Here is a 24,362-nt window from a genome sequence, read left to right as displayed (position 1 = left end):
CTAGTTGCAATGCTTCCTGAAGTCATCATCCATTCTTGCTTTAAAAGAATTTGTCCAAAGGCCATTAACATCAAAGGAGGAGCTCCCTGGGCTTTGAATCAAGCCCAAAAAAGGCTGTACATTAGGATTTGCTGAATCCCATGTACATCCAACGCATTTAATATTTCTATGAAAAAGTTTTGTCTTAACAAAACTCTCAGAGGTGCATTTGGAGGGCCTGGACACCGAGGAGATTTTTTCCTCACCGAATTTATCTTCCAGGATGGTGGACTATATCTGCAGAAGAAAAGATCACGTATTATGTCAGTCCTGCATGTAAATGCTTCCAGGTTTTAAAACAAAGGGTCTGAGGGAAAACATAAACACACTTGAAGCACAAAGACCAAATGCTGTGTACATCTGTGGCCCTTGAAGTGCTTGGGATTAGGCAGCGGTCCAAGGGTTAATCCCTTGGGATGAGCGTGGCAAGCACTTCTGTTGTTCTTTACACATGTCCTGCGAACAAGGCTGTGCTTTCACAGCAGGCTTCTCGAGGAGGGCTGGTTAGAAAGCACTTGCAGGCCGTTTTTCAAGCTGAAAGAGCCCAAGCAGCACCAATGGCAAACGCGCAGAGCTGCTGTTTAAGGAGACGAATGAACCACAGATAAGCGGATCACTGCAACCCCGGCGTAAATTTGATGCATTAATTGGAAAGAAAAGAAATGGCCTAGCAAGGAACCAATACTTCATATGCAGAGGTCCAAATCTGGAGATAAGGGGATATCAGGCACATGCCTGGCTTGTGCTTTGTGCTCAGCATGCAGCTGGGAACCTGCTGTCATGGGCTGCGCCAGAAGAGGAGGGCTGGTTACCCTTTTTGGTAGGGAGATGACAGAAATCCTAGGGGAAAGGGTGTCAGCATGGGACCGGGGCTGGGGTTCAGGCCTGGAGCTGGAACTGCGTTAGGGAAAAAGGCTGGAGTCTGGATTTAAAGCTGAGGCACTGGGCTCAGGGCAGGACTGAGACTGCTTCTACCCCTGTCCCACAGCATCACATCAGCGCGCTGAGAAATGAGGTTGGCTGGAGACTGGAGATATTTGCTTCTCTCTGTTTCTTTCTCAGTCAGGAAGTGGAATAATTTCTCTCTTGACAATTTCATGGAGACAAGATTCAAAAAAAAAAAAAAAAAAAGTAAATGGGTGGAAATGAATGCAAGCAGTAGAGCCCTGTTCTGTGCTGACTTCTCCAATGGCTGACAGCTAGAGCAGCCCAGCAGGTTTACACCCCATGCTTCTCCCTGCGAGGAAACAACGCACCGAGAGAGTTTGCCATGCAATTTAACGTGGCAAAATAGCCCGGGCACTTAAATGTGTATCAGATGAGGCAGAGCTTTCCTCTGGACGAAAAGGTTTGGCTTGTCAGCACCGACTCTCCTTCGAATGCAGCGAGGTCTGACACGTTCCTGGGGGGGCCTCCCACCCGGCTTTGATTTACAGCATCCTGCTTGCTCCCCTGCTCCCAGCCAGCGCACTCGGCGCCATCCCCGTTTCGATTTAAATCATTTCCTTTGCGGCGTCCCGGCGGGTGAGGCTCAGCTGCACAAAGAGGGAAGCTCGCTCTGACGCGAGGGCCACGCCAGCAGCCCCCGTGCTCCCTTCAGCCCAGCTTCTCCGTGCTTCCAAGCGATGCTCGGGTGGAAATCTGGGAATCTGCCACCCTGGGGCACGAGTGGGCTGGTGGCTGCAGATCTCTTCAGTGGTTCCCATGCTCTGGCTGGGGTGGGATGTTCCCTAAAGGCTGTCAGGGACGGAAGCGATGAGACACCCCCCCGTCAGACAATAGAAAGAAGCAGTTTTTGCACCTTGTAAAAGCACTGCAGTGTACTTGGAGAGCTTTTTTTCATTCCCAGAAGATTTAAAAAACACAACGCAACACGAAACCAAGCCTTCAGCGTTTCCTTCTACTTCACCAGAGCGCTAAGGCCGCTGAGAGAGGCGCTAGCAGGGTGAAGCAAACCAAGCACAGCAGAAAGTCAGAGGGGTTTTTCAGAGTCCGCTCTCTTCAGGGAAGTTCAACAACTTCAGTCTCTGCCCTCCTGCCCTGGTGACAGCTTCATCCCTCTCTGGTTGAGGCTCCAGCATGAATCAGACCGTAAAGAAACACATCTCGGCTCTCATGTCGCATTTCATCTGTGAAGTGCTTCCACAACATTAGCATGCCACCTCCCAAAGGGTGTCTGGATTTTACTTTCCAGCCCTCCCCGCGCGGCTCTAAGCAGCAACAAGCTGTTCCTTGTCACTGCTGCAGAAAGCTGCCATTAGCCTGCTGCACACCGAAGAGGGAAATTAAACCATTTGGTTGTGTTTAGCAGCTCAGCCCCTTCTTCAAGCTCTCTCTCCCCACTCCCGCTTTGCCTAAACAATGACTAATGAGGCCAATTTGCTGTCAATTAATTGCCCTAGGAAAGGACCCCTGATTGTGGTGAGCAAGGTGGCAGCTCCGAAGCATTCAAGGGACGTGCGGTGGTCAGCATCCCCCCTGCCTCTGCCTTGGGGCCTATTAGCCTCTTTGTGTTTGTTGCAAAGTGCTGTTAATTGGGAGCTGGGGACAAGGAAATGAGAACTCTGGAGGCTAATTGATAGGCACCTGCCGAGGGCTTTAGTGGCTGCAAAGTTCCTTTGACTTTGGAAAGAAGTCCTGAGGTTTGCTTTTTGCCCTGAAAGCGAGGGGCTCCTGCGGATCAGTGGGTGGGAGTCTTATTTTCCCCAGCAGATGGGGGTCCTGATTGCCAATAGAGAGGGAAGTAAACAGACCAGAGGAGGTAACTAACTAATGGGGATGTGTGGCAGGGCTCGTGGTAACTTCCTTGCCTGTATTCGAGGTGCCCTTCTTGGGACGAGCAGTTAGAGTGCTTAAATGGAGATAATGGGCTGTTGGGCTTTCTTCTTTTTGCTGCTGTTTGCTTCTCGGGTAGATTAAATGGCTTTTGCTGTATTTTAGCTCTCTGGAGTAGGAATTACTTTTTTTTTTTTTAATGTGTTCTGTGATTTATTGACAAAACACCTGAATGTTGTGATTTCAGAATGGGGAGCAGCTGCTCCAGAGACTAAGACTGCAACTTCAGGTTTTGGGCAGAGCCCCGTTAGCTAAAAGGGAGCAGCCAGGCAGTCTAGCTGTGAACCAGCAAGGCTGGCCCTGATGCTTTCTTATTCCATCCCCTGTTGCACTCCTGGAAAGGTACTCGGGAGCTGGCCTCCTGGCTGCCAGCTCACATCTCTTAGCAGCGGGCTGACTCATTTCCTAGGAGATTAGAGGTGTAGCATCACTCATTACCTACTTCCATAGCCTGAAATGATAACGCTGACCTGGCCCACGCAATCCCAGCTAATATCTCAGGAGGAGTTTTGAGCTCCCAAGGGTTTTGGTCATAAAAGGTAAGGATAACAACAACAGATGTTGTGCTTTCTCTTGTTTGTGGTTTCCTCGCTGCCTCCTGTATGCGGCCCCTGGCTTGTAATAACTGCTGTAGTGGGTGTTTTTGAGACACAGTAATGTTTTGTGGAAACAAATCACTTGCTTTCATCTCGAGAGCAACAGTGATTGCGCTGGGGGAGTGTGCTCTATTTTTCATGTCTCCGTCTTTCTTATTATTTAAATTAATGTGAGTTGCAGTTGTCATGAAAGTGAAGGATTGACAGCAATTAACTTGCACAGGCTCAGTGCAAGGCAGGTTCTGCGCAGCCCCTTCCTACCTAGTTCTGTCACTGCGCTGTGCCTTAGAGTTGAATTTCGACGCCAGCTCTGCCCTTGCCCCCCTTCTGCCTTGCGGCCCCCTGCTCTTCCAGAGTGGAGTTTCTCAAGAAGAATGGCTGCTGGTTAGTTTGGTATTTGTTATTTATTACCAGTGGCATGCACGAGGAGATGCTGAGCTGGCCTCAGACTTGTCCAGTAGATGTGAAACATAGAAGAAATAAATTATACAAGTTTCAAGCCGTTCTTCCCACAGCTTGTTTCTAGCTCTCCAGAATCTGTCCCTGGTATGGGTCCAGCATCCTGCTTTTCCTCAGATGGAGCAGGAGGGACACGGGGCTGTGCTTATCTTCCACAGGACTACACTATGGTGTGTGGTGTTCTGCACATCCATCTCTTCTCCCAGCTGCATCCAGTGGGATCCTAAGCACAGGGTGATGTCTGTCTCTTGTTACATTTATGCTGAAAGGGAGGAAAGAGTCTGACAGTTCTTCCTCAGAAGTACCAGAGGCCTGGCAGTGCTTTCTCAAGGCCCCACAGCCAGAAGGGTCTGACAGCAGCTTGTCTCTGGAGGGACAAGTTGTTAGTCTGAATAGGGAAATGCCTCAAAGTATTATTTAACTGTAGTGCTTCCCAGGCTGTGGTGGCTCTGCTTGTGCTAATGGCTCACAGAGGCCAGGCACGAGGTTTCTCCAGATGAGAGTCACCCAAAAGATGCCTGGGCAAAAGGAAGCTGTGACACCCCAGAAGTTCCTGGGCCCAGCAGATTTATTTTTTTTTTCTTTTTCTCAGCGATCACACTTCCAGCAGTCTGGAACCGTGAAAACATCACACAGCCCACACATGGGCAAAAAATAATAAGGTCAAAGCTTCTCATTTCAAGACTGTCCTAAAAAGGTGTGTGCAAAGTAATGACAAGTGCCAAGGAGGCAATGCTAACTGTTGCTGGTGCTGACAGTTTCAGCATTTTAAAACGCTGCCTTGACACCCTGAAAATTAAGTGTCTGACTTTTTTATTATTATTATTCTGAGAGAAATTACTGTCCACTAAGATCTGGTCACTTTTAATGCTGGCTGGCTTCTAAGCAGACTAAAATGAACTGTTTTGTTCTGTTTTTTAATTCACAGGGAGATTATTTCCTACCCTATTCCCCTCCCTCTCAGCCTTTCCTTGCCCTCCGACCAAGGTGGCAGCTGACGGCAACCAGCCATTATGCTCCTAACAGGATTTCAGCCTTGAATGCCCTTCTCTGCCTCCGTTGAAAAGCCAGATACGTCCATCTGGCCACATCTTCCTCCTCTTGGGCATTTTGGTCTGCATGGCCAGATCTGTTTGTATTTTCTGAGTGTATTTGATGCGCTGCAAACTAAAAGGACTTGACGGCTTTGGAAGGTGGCAGGGTGCACGTGTCCTCGCCGCAGCTCCGCTGCTGATGCCCAGCCGCGGCTTTGCCCGCTCAACCATTTGGTCGGGCATTGACCGCTCTGCCAGAGCCTCCATCTGCTAGACCTACTTCAGCTTAGCCCAGAACAGGCCTTTTCTTGGTTTTTGTGTTGTTTTTTTTTTCCTGATGCGAACCCCAAGCTGTGGGCAGCTGAGCTCCGCCCCAGCTGCCCTCTCATTCCCCCTCCTGAAAGAGAAAGGAGAAGAAAATACGATGGAAAGGGCTCAAGGGTTGAGATAAGGAGAGGCAGATCACTCAACAATTATCATCCCAGGCAAAACAGACTCAGCATAGGGAGATTAATGTAATTTATTACCTATTGCTAACAAGCTAGAGCAGTGGGAAACAAAAAATGAACAAACAAACAGAAAAACAAGAACCCCTTCCCCCCATCCACCCTCTTCTACCTCCTTTCCCCTGAGTAGGGCAGGGGAATGGGGGCTGCGGTCAGTCCCTGACGCTTCATCTCCTCCACCCCTGCTCCCCATGGGGTCCCTCCCATGGATGCCGTCCTTCCCCAGCTGCTCCCACACGGGCTGCCCACAGGCAGCAGCTTCTCAAGCACTGCTCCCACATGGCTCCATCCTATGGGGTCCATCCATCCATCCCCCAGGAGCAAACTGCTCCAGCACAGGTCCCCCACGGCTGGGCGGCAGCTCCCCCCAGACCCCCTGCTCCTGTGGGGGCTCTCCATGGGCCCCATTTTGCTGTGCAGAAAGTCCCAGGAATGGGGCTGTGATAAATGAGGAGGCAGGAAATGGATCTCTTTTACCGCCATCAAAACTCTCGTGAACCCTTCAACGTGATGGGATCTAATTTTTGACATCATCAGTCTTTTCTAATAACATTCATTTTGCTTTGTTCTGTCCTCTCCGACCTCTCCCTTTGTGTGGGGATGCACAACTGATGGCTTACAGTGAATCACTGATGTAAAAATCTAGCAGGGCTTGTGTTTGTCAGGGGATGTTGAGTGAAAGGGGACAGTTTTTTGCTGTGCTTCGCTTTACCCAGTGCTGTGCTGCGAGGCAGATATCCCTGCTCTGAAATTCCTCCTCTCCTGGGAAGGGGACCCAGGTGCAGACAACTGTTTCCCCAACATGCCTTGCTTTGGTTGCTTCACCAGGAGCTCAGCCGTCAACTCAAGCTCCTGCACAGCAGACTAGCTTCCAAATTCCCTTCTCCTTCCCTCTTGGTGCCAGTTAGAGCAAGCTGCTCAGGGTTTTATCCAAGCAAGGTTTGCATATCTCTAGGGACAGAGATTCTACCTCCTCTCCGGGGAGCCAGTTCCTATCTTTAACCTTGCCAAAATGAAAGCTTCTACCTCATTTTGAGTCAGAGTTTTGCCCATGTAGCAGCTCTTGTCTGCTGCTTTTTGCTGTGCACCTCTGAGAACAGCCTGTCTGTCTGCTCTGCACCTTCCCACTAGGTGTTTGTCGACAGCAATAAGATCTTCACTCATCTTTCTTTCGCTCTTGTGCTGTCCTTGTATGTCATGTGCTTGCTGCCCTCTGAGTATCTTGGAAGCCCTCTGGCAGCCTTGCTCCTTCCTCTGTGTCAGTGGTATCCTTGTACTGGGCAGACCAAAATTGGGCTAGTGCTTGTGAGACAACATCTGAAGCACCGTATATATATATATATAGAGAGAGAGAGAGAGAATGACTTTTTTTCCACTTACACAGCTATGCTCTTGCTAATATAACCCAGGATATGGTTGTTCTTTGCTGCAAGAGCACACCATTAATACGTGTTTAACTCTTGAATCCCCATATCTCCTGAGCTGCTCGATCCCACCGCTTTCACCCATCCAGCAAATATCAGGGTGGTTGAAGCTCCCCACCAGGGCCTGCCAAGAAGTGGGAAGGGGAGGTGGCTGTTTACTCTGTGGTAAGCAAAGCAGAAAATGGTGTTGTTTCATTCCTCGCTACACACACATTTGGATGCTGGGGAAAGGAAAAAATAAAATAAAATCAGAAGATTCCCTTTTAGCCAAACTCCCTCACCTCCTCCTGGGTGTGAAGCGTGGAAGGGAGACGTGATGTGAGGAAGGAGAAGCAGCCACGGCCTGCCCTGCCCCGGGGAGAAGGCTTGGAGGCCTGCAGCCACCAGGCCCCCAGGCACAAAGTATCACAGGTGCCAAAAAGGCCGTTCATTTCTAGCTGTAGCTCCCTGAAGCAGACGTACCCCCCTATAAGACAGCTCCCAGAAGAGAAAATTAAGGAAACTAGAAGAAGTCTGGTGCAGGAGGTTTTCCTGGAGACGCTGTTTTGGTCTCCTCATTGTGTGATTTTTGACGTGAGTTATGCTGGTTTCCCATCACTGTTGGACTTTCTGGGGGTGCTGTGTCAGGTGCTCTCCCTAGTCGATGCTGGCTGCTTTCTCACAGCCCGAAGGCCCTGCTTTTTCAATGTTTCCTGGCTCAACTGCGACCTTGCCTGTGTCTCTGCTTCATTTTTCCTTTCCCCCTCTTGGCTGCTTCACCCCATGCATACTCCTGAAATCAGACCGCTGCTCCCTGTATCTTTCTCCGTTCTTTTTTTTTTTTTTTTTTTTTTTTACATGTCTGCACCATCAAAAGGTTGTTGCACTTGAATTGATTTTCTTGTCTACTGAGAAGCCAGGACCTTGTACTTGGAGTGCTGATACAGTTCAGAAAACCAGGTAGTAATGAGGAGCACAGCCTGTAAGAGGGGTTCGTGGCTGCCTTTGGTTAATAAGTAGGCACGTTAACAAGTCAGACCAGCTGTCCTCCAGAAGTAACAACGTCCAACTTTCTTTTGTCTTCACAGTTCCACCAAAGATCTCCAATATCTCCTCGGACATCACCGTGAATGAAGGCAGCAACGTGACCCTGGTTTGCATGGCAAATGGACGTCCTGAGCCTGTCATCACCTGGAGGCACCTCACCCCGACAGGTAAGTGACCCGACAGGACTGTACTGTGCTGATGATTTGTGAACTGTGCAGTAGTTTTCTCTTACAACACTACTGGAAATTTCAGTAGCAATTCAGGCAGCTGTAGAGAAGCGGCAAGGCTCATAAATGCACTGCAAGCATGTTTTGCAGCATGACCTCCAAAGCGATAACCAGGTTGTCCCAGGGAACAACTGAAATTACTTCAGTAGATGCTCTACAGAATTGGACTTGTAATTCTGTTTAGCTTTGGTCTTCATCTAGCTGTTTCAATCTCTACTGCTGGTAATGAACATCAAGGGGATGGAGAAAAAACACTGCTGGGGAGGGAGGGAGAGAGAGACGGAGAAAGAGAGAAGGATTTCTGTTTAGACATTACATGGAAGAGTATCTTTCAAAAACAAAAAACAACACACTGAGTTTGTTTCCCATTGATTTGCCTTAAAAGGGAGAGGAAAGTAATGGCACAGATGATATTATATTACTCTCCACTTTGGCAGACAGTGTTCCTGTGTTTTGTGAGTTGAATAAAGGAGGTGTTTGATCTGCAGGACGAGTGAAGAGCAGGGTGGAAGCAGAATTGTTCACCAGTGTTGTTCTGCTATCTAAGTGCACCTCCCACGTTTGAGGACATGGCAAGCTTGGAAGGAGAAAGGAGAAGGTCCTTTCAGTAGTTAGACTCCATGGGGATAGCAGCTTGGGTTGCAAGGAAACCTTCATCCCTTAAAAAGTTATCCCTGGGATGAGAACAAGAGGTGGGTTTCTATTCTTCTGCCTCACCTCCTTTGAGGAGAGAGCCCTTTACTGGATTTCTTTTTGCCATGAGACATTTTTGTCATCTGATGTGGATGGGGAAAGCATTCATTAGCTCTATATGAATAGCATTCTGTGATGTTCCCGTATATACAAAGGGTTAAAAAGTGCTTGAGGTGTGCAGAGTACAAGCTTTCTGCACGTGCTAGAGACAGTCCAGCTGTCTTACTGCAATTCAACAGCTAGAAAAGGGAAGAATTGCACCAAGAAGGTTAAAGAGAGATGGGCAGAACGAGATACTGGAACAGGGCCCAATCCCAGTGCTGCATCCAGAAGCACCCGGATTTGAGGTCTGTGGTTCAGACTGGGTTTATTCAAATTTCCTCTCTCATCCCTTCAGCCAAACCAAAGTCCTCCTGAGCTTTCGTGTATTGGAAAGCCAGATACACAGTTTGTGTTTTTGGCCCATTTCTTGCAGTACTGAAAGAAAGAAGATGGCTGAGGACTGCCAGAAAGAAGTGGGGCAGAGCCGATGGGGGGAACACTAATATTTACTGATATCATTGTCAGTACCTGACTTTCTGCTATTTTCAGTATTAAGCACAGTTGTGCCATTGGCATGTATGAGAAAACAGGTCCAATCTTTGTCACCTTTAATTATGTGTATTCAAAATTTTCTGACTTGGACAGTTCTGCTCTTAGAGTTGATTTATTACCGAGTCGTTCATCCTACTGCTGCTTCAGTGTTTTGGTCCTCCACCTCACTCTTTCTTGTATTTCAGTGGGAGATGCTCCCTGGCTATTCTGTGAGTGCAGCCTAATGTTGTCTGAATTAAGGGAGTTACAAGAGGACTAGATTAAATCTTGATGAAAACTAAGGCCTGATACACATCAGCTGCATTGTTCAGCACAGCCATATGAAGGTTCTTGTCCTGACTCATTCCTTTGGCTGCATGCTCTTGCTTTTTTTTTTTTTTTCCCCCCAGTTGTACCGCCTACTCCATTGTATCAGACAGACTTCTTCTCTTTCTTCTTAGGGCTCCTCAGAGCATATTTCGACTCTGGCAATCCCTTCTGGTAAACAACAGGACTGGGGAATCCCACCCCCGCTTCGATTCCAGTGTTGGTTTTCCGGGGTCTGTTTTTCAGTCTTCCAGCATGCCCCCCTCACACTTTTCCCCCTGTGCCATGTGTCTCAGAGACATTGCCTTGCTAGCATCCATCAGTGCCATCTCACTGGCCCCCTTCCAATCCGTCCTCAGACCACCCCTCCGCAGTGAATCCTAGCAAGCACCCCCCTCCTAAGCAGCTAGAGCTGGGGATGAAGGACAGGCAGTCCCCAGTCTGTCACTTCCATGTCTCATTGCATGTTGTACTCTCTCTCTTTCTGCATCTCAACCCATCTGTTATCTTTTACGCATGCAGAAGAACTGCTTTCAGCCAGACATCAGGTCTTCGTGCAGCACGTAGCCCAGAAAGGCACATGGCCCAAAATGGGGGACACAAGGGTTTCTTTTAAATATTTTCCTTGAGGTTGACGATTAATACAAATCCCAAATCTATTCCAGAGCTGCTGCAGTTAGAAACATCTGTCTTATCTTGGAATCTCCTCTTTCCAGGATTGTGAAGCATTTTGGCTCCGTTCATGCTGGTTTTGAGGACATCTGCTATGCATCAAAGAGCTATTTTAGACATTGTAAAGGTTTCTAAAATCTCTCTCTCTCTGTGGATCTTTTTGTGGTTAAACTCGTGACTGCAGAATTGGAAGACTGAGCGTTATTGAGCTTGTGTAGGAGGTTTTGAATGGACAGGTTGTGAAATTAAACCAGCACTGGGGGGCGAGAGGGCCAAATTACTTTTTCTTTGTGCACTCTCCTGAAGGAGTTCATTAGCAAATTTGTCTGCTGTTTCTTTCATTCATTGATTTGGTCAATAGTGTTTGTTGGCTAATTACCTGAGTTAGAACCGCAGAAATGATTTATTTCTCGTTGGCTGGGAGGTGGAAGATACAAATGCAGAGGGAAAGCAGTGTAGCTCCTTATGCAAAGAAGGCAGGGATGCATGCGATGGTTCATTTAAATGCTGCGGGGCCTCAGGAATGATCGTAGCCCACTCACCTCTCTAGGAAGTAGAATAGTCACTTTAAAAAATACTGCATCCCTTCCTTTGCTGGCCCTTCAGTTTATAATTGAAGGAGGCATTTTTCAACTGTAAGGCCCCGAGCCCTGAAAAAATCCATAGGAAAACCTCCTCTCCTTCCCCTGTGAGATAGCTAAAGTGTGGCTGTGGTTGTTGACTGTAGTGCTGACACCTGGGGAGAAGGCAGATAAGGGGGGAATATTTAATTCAAATGGCACATGGCAATACAGATCAGCTTTAATTCTAGGCAGTGTATAGTAATGAAAGTGGAAATTACATTCCTTGGAACGACGCAAGTCCTTGCACTCCTCCTCCATTCCTCTTCGGATGGTTGACTAACTGGGTTTTGAGAGAGCAGCTGAAGAAAAAGTCAGGCAGGCCCTTTTCTTTCTTTTCTGGCAGGTTATTATGCTGGAGGACCCAGGCAGCGGGGTCTAACTAGTTACGGATAGTTTAATAGGCGTTGCCTGGGAGCACGAACAACTTCATTAGCTCTTCTCCTCCAGCCAGCAGAGCTCTCTTCAGGGACTGCTGACCTGCGGTTTCCAGCAGTGGGCCAGCACCTCCCTGCACAGCCTGATCGCTTCCCCTGCGGCTCAGGATGCAGCTGTGGGCTTGTTAAGCCTGCCGTGCCATGTGGCTTTCGTCATCCCACGACGTGATGTTCAGCCATAACAGCCCTCTAAGCTGGTTTTATTGGGAAACTGTGGTTTGTTCACTCAGAGCGGGAATGAGTATTGGTCATTTCCAGTACAAACTAGATGACCTAGCAGTTGTCAGCATCAGGAGTGTTTCACTGGAGGATATCCTCTAGTCTCTCATCTCTTGAAAGGGACAGAGTCCAGATTCTCCCCTCTGTGACTTTCTGTAAGGAGTGGGTGCTATCCTGTTGTTTTCTTCTCTGTAATATTAACTCATAGCCTACATGATCCATGTCCCACAAAAGGTATAGATTTTTTTTTTCCTCGCTGAATGCAGCCCAATCAAATTTCCAGTTGTTGTACATCAGCCTGGACAAGGTCCCTGCTCAGGGCCATGCGTCGTTCATCATGCTGGCAGGTTCTGTGTGGGCTACCACAGGCAGCCTACCCACCTATGGCCAGTCGTGTTATGAGATGCTCTGCTCTCTCTCATCATTTATCATTCTTCATCACTCCATCTTTTTCAGAGCCATGCTCGATGCTTGGTTTTCTGGAAGAGCTTCCTGAGCAAAATAGGAAAAAATGAAAATTCATGTTTGTTCATATACTTATCAATAACCTCCCTCTCAACAGAAGCCCTGAAGAGTGGCCCCTTGTGAATCAGGTTAGCAGCAATGTGGACATGGAGAGTTGTTGCAAGGTCTTGGCTTTACCAGGAGATCTCACTGCCAAGCCCGTTGTCTGGGTAGAGAAACAGAAGAAAAAGGTGGCTCTTGTCCTGAGGAGGTAGTGGTCATACTGACAGAAACAGTCCCATTCATCCTTGTGCTGCTTTCCTACAAGGCACTGGTGGTTAAAACCTCCCTGAAGGTCTTGCTCCAGGGTGCTGTGAGATTGGCACCCAAGTGTTGTGGCATATTGATCTTTCTGGGTTTTGTCATAAGGCTGAATGACTGGGACCTACTGGTTCTGCATAACCAGTTGAGTAGCAAACCATTCAGTTTTCCTATAACAGCGTGAAACCTGTGTCAAATCATCAGGTATTTAATTCCCAATCCAACTTCCCTCGCCTCAGCACAGCGAGGCAGTGAGATGTGGAAGAGAAGAGTTTGGATTCTCTCACATTCCACCTGACAGTCTGAAGATACACGCTTTGGCTCAAAAAAAAAAAAGGAGCTTAGTTATTACAGCAGTAATCACAGCATAAAAAAACAGTCTAGAGCAAAAAAGATAAGTATTGATTGCAACACCCAAGTCTCATGTCACAGCATAAAACGAAAGGAGATGGGAACGCTTGTCAAATATGCCAGTCTGATTCTCCCTAGAGGGTGCTAGAAATTCTCATTGAGTCTTAGAGAATTTGCCATAACAGAGGAAGTTTAGAAGGAAGAGAGAATACAGCAGAGTGCCTGCCTGCTCTGTGTAATTGAGATGGTGTACATATAATATGTTTATAAACAGCTGTAGAACTCATTGCCATGGAAAGTTATTTAAAGATGGGAACTTGGCAAGACTCAAACAGTTTATGTGTTTCTGAGGATAATGTGAACAAATCTGGATATTCGTGTTATTCACAACACAAATATTGAGAGGGATGTTATACTTCATGCTTTAGGGCTCAATTACTAGAGATGAGAATGAGACCTAAACTGAAAGGGACAGATTATCACACACCCACACTCACTTGTGTATCTTCCTTCAGTGCATGCAGGTCTCTTTTTAGAGCCAAACGCAGAAACATGAAGGAAGCAGAGCTCTCTGAAGGCATGAGATTCAAGGTGACAATATCGTTCACATGAGCAACCTTGATCTTTACGTCCAGTGCTTGCTTGCCTAAGTCCAAACCTTTGCTACTGCACTTTGAGTTGCGCAGGGAAAGCCCATTTCTGCCCAAAGAAGATCAGCAGAAAACCCCGAGTCATCACAGGTCAACCCAGTAAGCACTGGGTTGATGAGTGGGAAGGGGATTTTCTTCGTTATCTAAACTATTTGGATTTAGCCCGCCTCTCTGCTCCACTCTTAAAACCTCAGTGAAACAGTTGAGGAAAAGGAGTGATAAATATATCATTTATTTACTGATTTTCCTCAGTAGGGTCATCGCTCTTCTCATGTCCCATTCTTCTCCCCCTCCAACTGCCTTTGCCTAATCAGGTAACCTTAAGATTTACAAGGTACTTGTTTGACCCTGAATTTTAGGATGTTGGGGGGGGAAGGATGCTTTTTAACCATGTCTCCTTTTTCTTGCTTTTATTTCTTGTATTCTCAAAATACCCTCTGGCAAAAATGTGGTCCTCTTCCACAGAGGCCTCTCCATTTGCCTCTTATACACTCCCTGCTTGTTCCGGGACTCTTTCTAAAATGTCTTTTTCCTCTCTTGATCCAGTTTCCATCTTGTCCAATGTTACAGGGGAAGTGGGGGGGGGAAGGATGCAGGCTCACAAAGAGCCTGGGAAACAAGCCAAAGTTTCAACTTTTTCAAGCCTTCTCTAGCAGGCATCCAAATTTGCTTCAGCCTCTATTTTCATCCCACTTCCTTTGGCTCTGCAATTTTATTTTTAAATTATTTATTTATTTATTTATTTATTAGAAATCCTGTCTTGTTATTGCATGGCCCCCTTCCCCACCAATAATAATCTGAAGCCCTGCTCTGTCCCCAGTGGACAGGACGGTTTTGATTTCTTTCTTTTGTGCCTATGGTCTGTGATGCTGTTTCAGTACAAACTGTTGATACACAAAACATTAATTTTCTTAGCAGTTCCAATTTATCCCTCGTGACCTGTGACAGAGGGGAAAGCAAGATTTCACAGGTATTTTACCATTTCTGGGGAACAGGTGAATAAATCAGCTGTGAGGAGGGACTTGGCCTTGCTGCCTTCAGCAGTGGCTGGAGAGGAACATCTGGAGTCTTCTGGTGTGTGCTTGGCTGCTCCACCTCTGGCACATTTTTCTGTGCTTTTGCTGGGGAGATGTGGCAGTTGTGTACCATGTTGGTGGCTCTTCTGGTACGTAGAGATGCTGTTCTTAAACAGCAAGTTGGAGTCTGGCAGGATAACTTTTGTTTTCCCTTTCCCTAGGATGGGCACCATTTTGAGTCAGACATGGTATTAGGGTCTTTTCTGTGGTGTTTTAAAGGCTGACCTTGTTTGTGTCCATATGCAAACATTCATCCAGTTTGGAAGAACAGCATTTTTCTAGTTCACCATATGCTTTAATATCCTTGTCTGTGCAGTACTGTACAGCCACTACCAGCATTCAGCAACAAGCAGCTTTTCCTTTTGCTCCTGTCCTTCCACACGTTGAAGGATCCCAGAAGGCTCAGAGTCTAAACTGAGCACCCAAGAAGATGAGAGTTCAAAATCAGCTATAATTAATGATGACAGGAGAAGGAATTGCCACACACTAGCGTAAGTAGGATCCCAGCAGCAGGTGGTTGAACCTTAGCAAATTCTCCATCATTCCTACCAGAAGAAAAACATTGAAATCTAGGGATTTTCTGACATGACCAGAAGGAAAAGCGGAAATGTCTGCTGCCTGCCCCTGCCTAGTGCGGTAGGTGCTGTCCTGCTCACCCTCTTTCCCTACCAGCCTTCCTTCGCATGACCCTGCCATTGAGCACTCGTGTATCCCACCTTTAAGCAGTCAACTTGAACTGCCTGGAGAAAACCTTGCAGAGTGCAAGGCACTGCCCGTGTGTGTGTTATCGTGTCTCCCTCTAGTGATGTAAACTAACGAGTCTGCTTTGGGTTGCTTGTGCTTGGAGCTGCTACTTTGGTGACAGGTATCCTAAGGCTTCGCTGGGGCAAAAGGACGATATTTTAGGACTGGGTCCCTGTTTCCCTGCTATCTGGAGGTCGCACTCCCCATTGGCAGCTCCGTGTTTACAGCTGTAGTCTGCTCATAAAGATACAGAGAGGTTGGCTGTGAACTCGAGAGAAAATTCACAGCATTTTAAATTTAATAGTTTTAATCCAAATGTTCTTAAAGTTATGCTTAAGAAGAAAACGTAAAGGCTGCATTCCCTCCCTCCCCCTTGTAGCTGTAATCTATAAGTATTTTCACTTCAGGCAAGCATATTTCTCACTATCTCTTCACAGTAGGAAGAAGATGCACTAATAAAAGGCAAAGTTAAGGTAGTAGCTTACAGCTGTTCCCTCTTTTTTTTTTTTTTTTTTCTTTTTTTTAATTTAAAGAGAGACTTCACCATTTTTGTTGTTATGCTGTTATTTGGCTTCAGCTGATCTCAGTGGCTTCACTGACTTCAGTGCCTGATGCATGCCACACTGGAGCCAGAGCAACTTGTCCAGTCTGAGGACTCAAATGAAAGTGGGATGACAGCATCCACAGCAGCACATGGACCCTGCCATTACAGTAATGTCCAGAGGGAGTTTCCTACACAGACCCAAAGCCTTCACCCCTTCTAGTTTCTACCACTTAGTCATCTGACCATCTCCTGTCTCTGCCCCCACCCCACATTAGTCCCACTAATGAAGCAAATTACCATCTGTATCCCAGCTCTAGTGGTAGCTTAGAAATAGTGAGCAAGAGAGAGAATAGGATGCGCAGGGAAAAGCGGGAAGATAAATGTGATTTGCAAGGATCTGCTGTACTGAGACTGACCCAGGGCAAAGGAAAAGTCAGCTCTGGGGGCAAGCCATCCTGACCTTGCTTGCCATGATGGCCACAGCAAGGGCAGGGGTCATTCAGCCTCCTGCAGTGTGGAGCTTTCCTCCAGGGTCTGAACACAGTTGTCATGGCAGTGGGAGTCTCCTGGCTGAAGGCAGTGAGTTATTTCGGTAATGCAAGGCTGCAGTGAGCCCTGGTGATGTGAGCACTGGTGCTATTTTCCCTCTGCAGCCTTCCTTCTGAGCATTTCAGAAATGTCTTCGGAACATGCCTCCCATTCCTGTCTGAAGAAAAATGGGAGAGGCTGAAAACACGGTACTTTTTTTTTTTTTTTTTTTTTTTAATAAGGTGCATTTTCAAAAGTGTTATTCTTATTTCTTCTTCACTTGCTTTTTCTTTCTTGCTGAACCGTACCTGAAAAATATGACTCTTCCCAAATACTGTGTATTTTTTTTCATGCACTGGCTGAGCAAATCATCCTTTCTCATAAACTTGCAACGAGTGGCCACCTCGGTGTTAGCACAGCGTGGGAGCAAAGCGGGCAGCAGCAGGATGGCTGGGCGCAGGCCCATCCGAGCAAGCAAGAGCATAAGCTCAGATCAGGCTCCAAACTTTGCAACTCCAGCCTCTCTCTGACATGCTCGCTTGGATCTACTGCATTTATCTCTGCTGGACTTGGGCATCTTCCAAGTAAATAAATAATTGGTTCCTGCCTCCGTCTCCCCTTCTGCCCAAGGGACTCAGAGTTAATTTGTGCTGACTATTAGTCTTTGGGTAAAGCCGCTATTGCAAGAGGAACCCAGGGCGTATATAGATAGATGGGCCTTGCACTGTGAAATTGTGAAAGTGCCCCCATTCCCCGTGGGGAGATCTACAGCCACTTGACTGCTGCCAGGAGGATTCCTCGTAGCATTTAGGAGGCTTCCAGGGGATGGAGCAGGTGGAGACGGGAAGCCCACGTTCCCCAGACATTGCAGCGAGCCCCAGCTCGTGCCTGGAGCTGCCTGCACCAGAACTTGGGTGAAATACGGGCACGTGGTGAGGCACATAAGTCCATGTGAGAGCCTGAGGAAACGGCAGGATGGGTCTCAGCGTCCACAGACAGAGCACAGGCTGCAAGGGACTCGGGGACAAAGAAAAGTCGCGTTTGCCATGCAGCATCTCCTGCATGAGACGCGGCGCAGATGAGGGAAGGAGGCTGTTAACTCGAACAGACAAAAGTAATTAGAGGAGCAAAATAATAGATTAATGAGCAGCCGGTGTCAGGGGAACTTATTAATTATCAGTAGAGGATTTCCTTCAGTGTGCAGGCTGGCCGAGGGCATGAAAGATAGCAACCAAAAACTCGAGTCCCGTTTAAGGGAGCTGCTGGGGAATTAGCGGTGCGGGGTGTACGGAGGGCGATAGCACAGGTTGAGTTAAGTGCTTCCTTTCAGCCTCTTGTTTTGTGTAGCCCAAATAATGGAATAATGGCTGGGGAGGAGGGGGGGATATGGGAAATGCTAGATTGTATCTAACCCACGTTAATAATGGCTCAATAAAAATGCTCTGATAAGAACGCGTTAAAGTTGCGCAGTTAAGGACTTGCAAGGCAGGTAAGGTGAGATTTCAGGTTACAAATACAACCTTAACTCTTCTCCTGCTGAGTGTACCTTAGCAGGCAGCCTCTAATTAAGGGGCATCAGGCTACTTCTCAAGAAATACATCATAACATTGGTTAATGCTCTCTTCAGCTTTGGACGGGATCGCACAGTGTCTTAAATATTGTGTGTGTCTGTGTTTGCCTTGTGAAACAGATCCTTTTTAATTATGGTACTGAGAATACCACGTTATTTGTACTTGAACAAACGCTGTGGTTTGGGCATCGGGTCCATTGGGACTGTTTAAATACAGGGCAGCCCACCATCCCTTCCCCCAGGTCATCGTTTGGGGCGTCAGAAAGCAGTAGGCTTGGAAGATGTCAACATGAGCTGCAAGTAGTGATGAATATGGGAGGTTGCTTTCCAGAGATGGCTTGTGACTCCTTTAGCTCTGCATGTTGTGTTTTTGACCTAGCTGATTTACTGAAGTCATTCAGGCCATCCACTGGTTGAGATATTACTCCATCCCATCAGATGATGCCACAAGATGTGCCCACGTTCTCTATCAATGAGACCCCGGAGTTGCCTGTTCATATATGAATGTATTTTCCTTTCCACGTTTGCAGTTTTTAGTCTCATTGCATGCACAGTGGTTGTGGTATAAAGGGCATATCTGTTCTCGAGGAGCACTGCAGAACAGATCCAATGGGTTTAAGCCCCACATTGCAGATCTGACATCTTTCCCTGGTAGTTATTGCTGAGTTGTTAGCCTGCCCTTCGAGGGGAAGCCAGCTCTTCTGCTAAGTTCTTGAGTGAAAACATTTTTCCTTCTTTGCAGATCCTTACTGCAGTAGTCCTAATTTTCTTACAAACCTCCAGCACATCCTGCAGCACCCCTGCTACCCCACTGCGTGTCCTTGCAGCTCCCCAGGGAGCCCTGCTTTGGTTGCATTTGAAGCGCTGTTGGACTGTGACCGTTCCCAAATCTGTCTGCCACCACGTGAGTTCAAGTGCAGGCTTGCACGTGTATTTGAGGGCACCTAAAGCAGCCTCAGGTGCCCTGAGCTTTATTCTTGTCTTGTAGATCGCTATTGAAAGAGCAGATGGAGTAGCAGGAAAGGCAAAAAAGCACGTACGGTAGGTCCAGCAGCAGTCAGAGCTCTGCAGGTATTTCTAAAGCTTTCCAAATGTGTCTCTGATTGTCCCCAGCCAGAAAAAATTGGTTTGTGAGAGCTGTCCCTTAGAGGCAGGTGGAGGCCAGTCCGTGCAGAGCAGAAGCTCATCAGGAGGGTTGTGTATGAAAAGGGAAGGTCATGTAACCCCAAGCGGTCCTCTGGGAGCTGGCCACGGGGGAGCAGAGGTTATGTGCCAGAAAGGAGAGGACGGCGGCGAGGAGGCAGGTAGAGAATCTCGCAGAAGGGCCGCAGCTCGGGGGAAATATGCTGATTAGTTTCCACAGACCTGCACAGATCTGAAGTGAGCTAAAAATTTCCTCACTCGGAGACTTTGGGGATCACTGAGCAGAGTTTGTTTAAAAGAAATGAGCTTCATCTGAGAGGTTTTGCAACTTGTGCTAATGAGAGTCTGTCTGTCAAACTTAAGTGGCATCAAGTGGCTCAGAACAAGGGCTCTTGGGCGTTAAATGGTTCCTACCAAATACCAAGCCCATTACCATGATTGGCTGTTATAGCCCTCTAAACGGCAAAAGTGATTAAATTGGTCGTTATGAAACACTAAAGATGCATAATTATGAAAAATAAGGCTTGAGTAAGAGGAGATTTCATCTCACTCTCTGGCTTGTAGCTCAAGGAGGAATCAATGCAGAAATGTTTTAAAAGCAGCCAAGGGTTGCCCCTTGTCTGGTTTTCTCCTGGCAGTCTGGGAATCGTGAGTGTGTTTGGGAGCGAGGGTGTTCTCCAGGCTGAGACATGAGCTGGAGACTGAATGCCACAAGACCTGCTCTGCACTCAGGGTTGAGGTTCTCCCTTACCAGGGGGGAAGATTTGACTCTAACCCATCCAGCTGCACGGAGCAGTGAGCTGTGGACATGTCCTGTGCTGAGCCACAGCAGAAAACCCTGCGGGCAGCGTGGGTGGCCAGGTTGTGCTGGGCAGGAGCAGCTCCAGCACATGGGTGAGGGTTAAAGCAGTGACACGCTGGCGTTTAACAGACTGGGCAATCGGAATTAAGAACTGAGGGATGGGAGTGAGAGTCTGAGAAGCTTTCAACAGATGGGTGAGGGTGTTGAATAAGAAGTGTCACAGCTATTATGCATCTTTGAGCTTAGGGTGTCAGGGGAAAGGGTTGTGGAGTTGTGCCAGTGAAAAATGGGAGGCCTTTTTCCTTCTGAGCAGCCCTGTTGTTGGACAGCTCTGAGGATGAGCCTGGTGCTTTGCTCTTTTCCCACTCTCCCAGCTGTTCCAGTACCTCTCGCTGCTACTTTGGAGCATCCCTCATACAATTCTCACATTAAAAGGCTGGAATAGCACCAGGCACAGAGCAGAATACGTGCATCATTGATCTCCTGCTCTGCTCCATCAACATGGACTTCCTGAAGCTCTGATGTCCTAGGTTTGCACAGACTTTCAGCAGAAACAGGTTATTTATTTGCATTTTACTGTCTTTTTAGTTCTCTCCCTCTTTGGAGCCACAGCAGCCCTAGAAGAGTTTGGTTTTATAACCTCCTTAGAAAGAGTGATAGTTGTGCTGAGCTATGCACAGCCTCCAGGGGCTCTCTGCTCTCCTTGGGCTGCTGCATTTCTCTCTAGGTGAGCACTAACTGAGTCACTGAGCCCAAGTCCTCGTTTCTCTGGTTGGAACCAAATGGTCACGAGGGATAAGATGATATTTATATACCCTCAGTCCTCCTGTAGCTGATATCTAACGCACTGGCAGATCCTACCCAAAACTCTGCTGACATTTTATCTCCCTCGTCTATCCGTCTCCGTTCTCCATCCTTCCTCATATGACAGTTGATTTTGAGTATTTTTCAGGAACCCAATTTCTTTCTAAATCAAATGCCTTTAAAAAAAAATAAATGATTGGGTATTGCTTGGTATCAGAGGATGTCATTTAAGGCATTAGTCACTTCTAAGAAAATACTGTGTGTGTATGTGTGTGTGTCATTTATGGCATTATGCATACCCCAAAGGCATATAACATCATCCGCATGTGTATACAAGTGTGTGTGAGCAATCTTGTTGGCTGATTTGCCGTATAAAGTTGTCTTCCCCTGTGCTCCTGTGGCTGCTGTACTCAAAATAAAATGTGCTCTGTCCTAAATGGAAAGCCGAGTCTCTCTACCTTTTGAAGAGACGGCACTCTTCACAGAGATAAAGTTGTCGCACACCCCTTGACACGTACCCATATTTAATCCTTCTCCAAATCCAGGCTACTCAGCCAGACTTGATCTGTCTGAAGAACTGCTTGTGTTAATTTAATCGGAGTTGGAAGTATCCTGGAAAGGTTCAGGCCACTCTTGAGGTTTTGAACAGAGGGCAGCTTGTGAAAATGGATTGATTTCATTCCTTAGATGTTTTTCTAACTTTTTTTTTTTTTTTTTCATGGCTTGTTGCAATTTGCACATAGTTGTTGGCTTAAATCCCCACCTGTACCGGAAAAGATCCCTCTCTGGAAGGGTGAATGTTTTTCTCAAATTCCAGTTATGGGAATGCGAAAATATTTCATTGTTTTCCGGAAGCAAGCTGCAATAATGTGACCGCAGTGAAGTTCCTTGCCCACATGCTAGCTTGCAGGCGTTTTGAAAACGCCTACATTTAAGATGCTTGCAGACTGATGAATGCATCTGAGACTTCCCATAGTATTAGCCTAGCTTATGCCAAAATATAATAGGGTTGTGGTTGCCATTATCTGTGGGCTTGACACTAGGCGTGTGTGTATCAGGATCCAGATCACTTGGGGATTAAGCTTGCTCACTCAAAATGCTTTTCTGCAGAGAGGGAAAAAAAATAGTCCAGATGCCTCAAAAACCTCAATTTGTGTTCATGGAACAGTTTCTCAGGAAAGTATGGATTACAGACACTGGAGGATAGAATAAGTTTAAAACTGAGCCGGGTTTCATATCTGGAATGTTTTTCCAGCAGTTTATCGTTATCTACTTTGCTCTGTAAGCCCCAATTGCATTTTAATCGGTTGCTTTTGACAAGTACGATTTTTGAAGAAAAAGGGTTAGGGGAATGGATGGACCTCATTTACTTATATAATGAAAGTTGCCCTCCTAGCGTTCAGGAAGGCCTCAAGACTTCCTGAAGATTTACAGCCTTCATGGCCATTACGTTAGCACCCAGAAATTGTATCTAAACAGGGAAGTTGCATATTTCCAGCCTAAAAATGATTATACTAATGGCAAGCGTTGTCTTGCTACTGTGATCTTTTTTGCTGATCTTTGTCACATCACTTTGTCTTGCCCTTTTCTTGTCTAGCTCTTCTTTTAATCTAGTGTTTATCTGTTTTCAATAAATCTAGGAAGGAATGCTGAAAACTCTGTTTCCCCTTCTCAAACTATACTGTAGAAATTCAAGCTTAAGGTGGTAAACAGAATCCACTTGGACCCGTTTTCACATTGCCATGGCAAACTGCGTACATCATCTTTAAGATGCTGGAAATAGGTTCATAAGGAGAAGCTGCGTTGAGGAGAGTTGTCCAGAAGAGATTTTCTGTAAGTGACTTTACATTTGAAAGTGCTGTCAAAGTACTAACCTTAGCAAAGGCTAGCCATTTAGCTAACTAGCCTGCGAACCCAAAGACCAGACCATCTATCAGCTGTTATTTTCCAGCCATCAGTCTAATGGAGGTGAGGGCATTGCATATAAACATGTACTAAACCAGTCCCTCTGTTTCTTGACTGTCCTTTTCCTGAGCTTTTGTAAAGTCGGCTCTTTCCTCTCCAGAATTCCCCAGCTCAGGAAAAAAAAAAAAAAAAAAAAAAAAAAAAATGGAGTGAGGTACTCTTGTCAATAGCTCTTCCATCAAAGCCTGCCTAATTTATATGCAGGCAATAACTAAATGATGCCTGTGGGGAAAGGCAGCAGAGACAGGGCTGTTTGAGCAATTTTGTGATCCGTTCCTGTTTGCATTTTTCAGTGTTCCGAAGGCCATTTTTAAAGGTAACTTTACCTCAAATCCCCAGCCTTGCGAACGCATGAAGTAGCAGAGTTATTAAAATTATGCAGCCTCTTGTAAGTATCTGAAAGAGAGCAGAGCTCTCACAACGAGGTGCTGTGCAAGAAAATAGGAACATTTGCTGTCTCACGATGCTCTCCTCTAGAGGAGGTAGGGCCTTCTCTGACGAGTTTGCCCTGCAGATGTGGTGCTCAGGATGGGAGCGTTGCTGGGGCCCCATCTCCTGCCAAGGACTGGAGCTTGGGCTGGGAGAGGAGAAGAGCAGAAAAGGAGTTGACAGAGAGCTCTTTCGTGCAGGCATTTCTCAAAGAGTATCCTTGAGGGCACCGTAAGTAAGTCTGCCCCCACTCCTGTTCCTGTTGCTCGTTATATCAGCACTGGGTGGGATGCAAGACTGATCAGGCCTCAGGACTGAGCTTCCCAGCCACCGAAGGCCTCTTTGCTTATCATTCCCTGCTTTCCCTGGCACTGCTCTCACAACAGGAGGAGCAAGCCCTTCCTCTTGCCATAAACACAAAATATTTCCATTCATTTTTGGAGATTGTCAATAGCCGTATTCCCCCACCCGCCCCATGCCACACTGTGAGTGCCAGAGATGCTCTTTCCCTCGTCCTACCACCACATTGCACCAGGATTCGACTCTTTTCCCTCTGTCAGCCTCGGAAACCAATATTCGTAGCCTGTTCCCTCCCTCTCCCCTGCTCGGTGCTGGCAGCTGCTGTTCCACCCCCTTCCCGCGTTTGAGCTACCTGCCACAGTAATGGGCTCCTCCTGCAAGCTCGTTAATTGAAAGGAATTTCTGTCTGGCCTGAAGATGTCAGGAGGCTGACGGAGACGTGTTTCTGTAAAATCAGGCTGGAGCTACAGAGCAACAGGCAGCGTCTGGATCACTGCGACTCTTTCATACTCGCTGGCTGCAGCCAGCTTTTCCAAGGGGGAAGTTAATTAAGGTGCAGTCGTCGGGGTATGGGTGCCAGAGACCCCCTGCTCGGCTGCCAGCACGTCCTCTGCAGCGCCGGGCTGCGAGGTGCTGTTGCTTCCTTCCCCCTTGGCACTTCCCCTCGCCCCTGGTGCCGCTTCCATTTCTCATTCCCATCAATTTGAAGCAGAGCCCCGCTGACCGCTGCTCATACGCTTCCCGGCATGGTTAATAATAATGGCCTCTGTGGGAAATGACGGGCTGAGACAGGAGGGACGTAATGATGCTCGGGCTGGGGTAGGCAGAAAGAGGAAAGTGAAGTGACAGGCAGCTAAACAGCAAGAGAGGGGTGTGATGATAAAAACAAACAAACCTGCAGACGCCTACAAACCCACGGCAGCGGCATCCCTGAAACAAATGGGGAGAGACAAGCTGGAGTCCCAAAGGGAGAGGAAAGGGGAAAAGAGAGAGAGAGGAAAGCA

General features: G+C 47.2%; 1 protein-coding gene across 2 annotated transcripts in view; it reads left to right on the top strand.

Annotated features, from left to right (window-relative positions):
* The window catches only part of LSAMP (limbic system associated membrane protein), a gene marked incomplete at both ends in the record, with an annotated part of 258,766 nt that overhangs the window by 156,112 nt on the left and 78,292 nt on the right, over window positions 1–24,362 (top strand). For both annotated transcript variants that reach the window (XM_084306421.1, XM_084306420.1), the window contains one exon: window positions 7,961–8,090. In XM_084306421.1, the coding sequence (XP_084162547.1) occupies window positions 7,961–8,090 (130 nt within the window). The remainder of the gene's footprint in view (window positions 1–7,960; window positions 8,091–24,362) is intronic.

The sequence above is a fragment of the Netta rufina genome, assembly GCF_964035555.1.
Source record: "Netta rufina genome assembly, chromosome: 1".
NCBI lineage: Eukaryota > Metazoa > Chordata > Aves > Anseriformes > Anatidae > Netta > Netta rufina.
The sequence above is the reverse complement of the archived record's forward strand: the minus strand, read 5'-3'. Positions and strand labels throughout refer to the sequence as shown.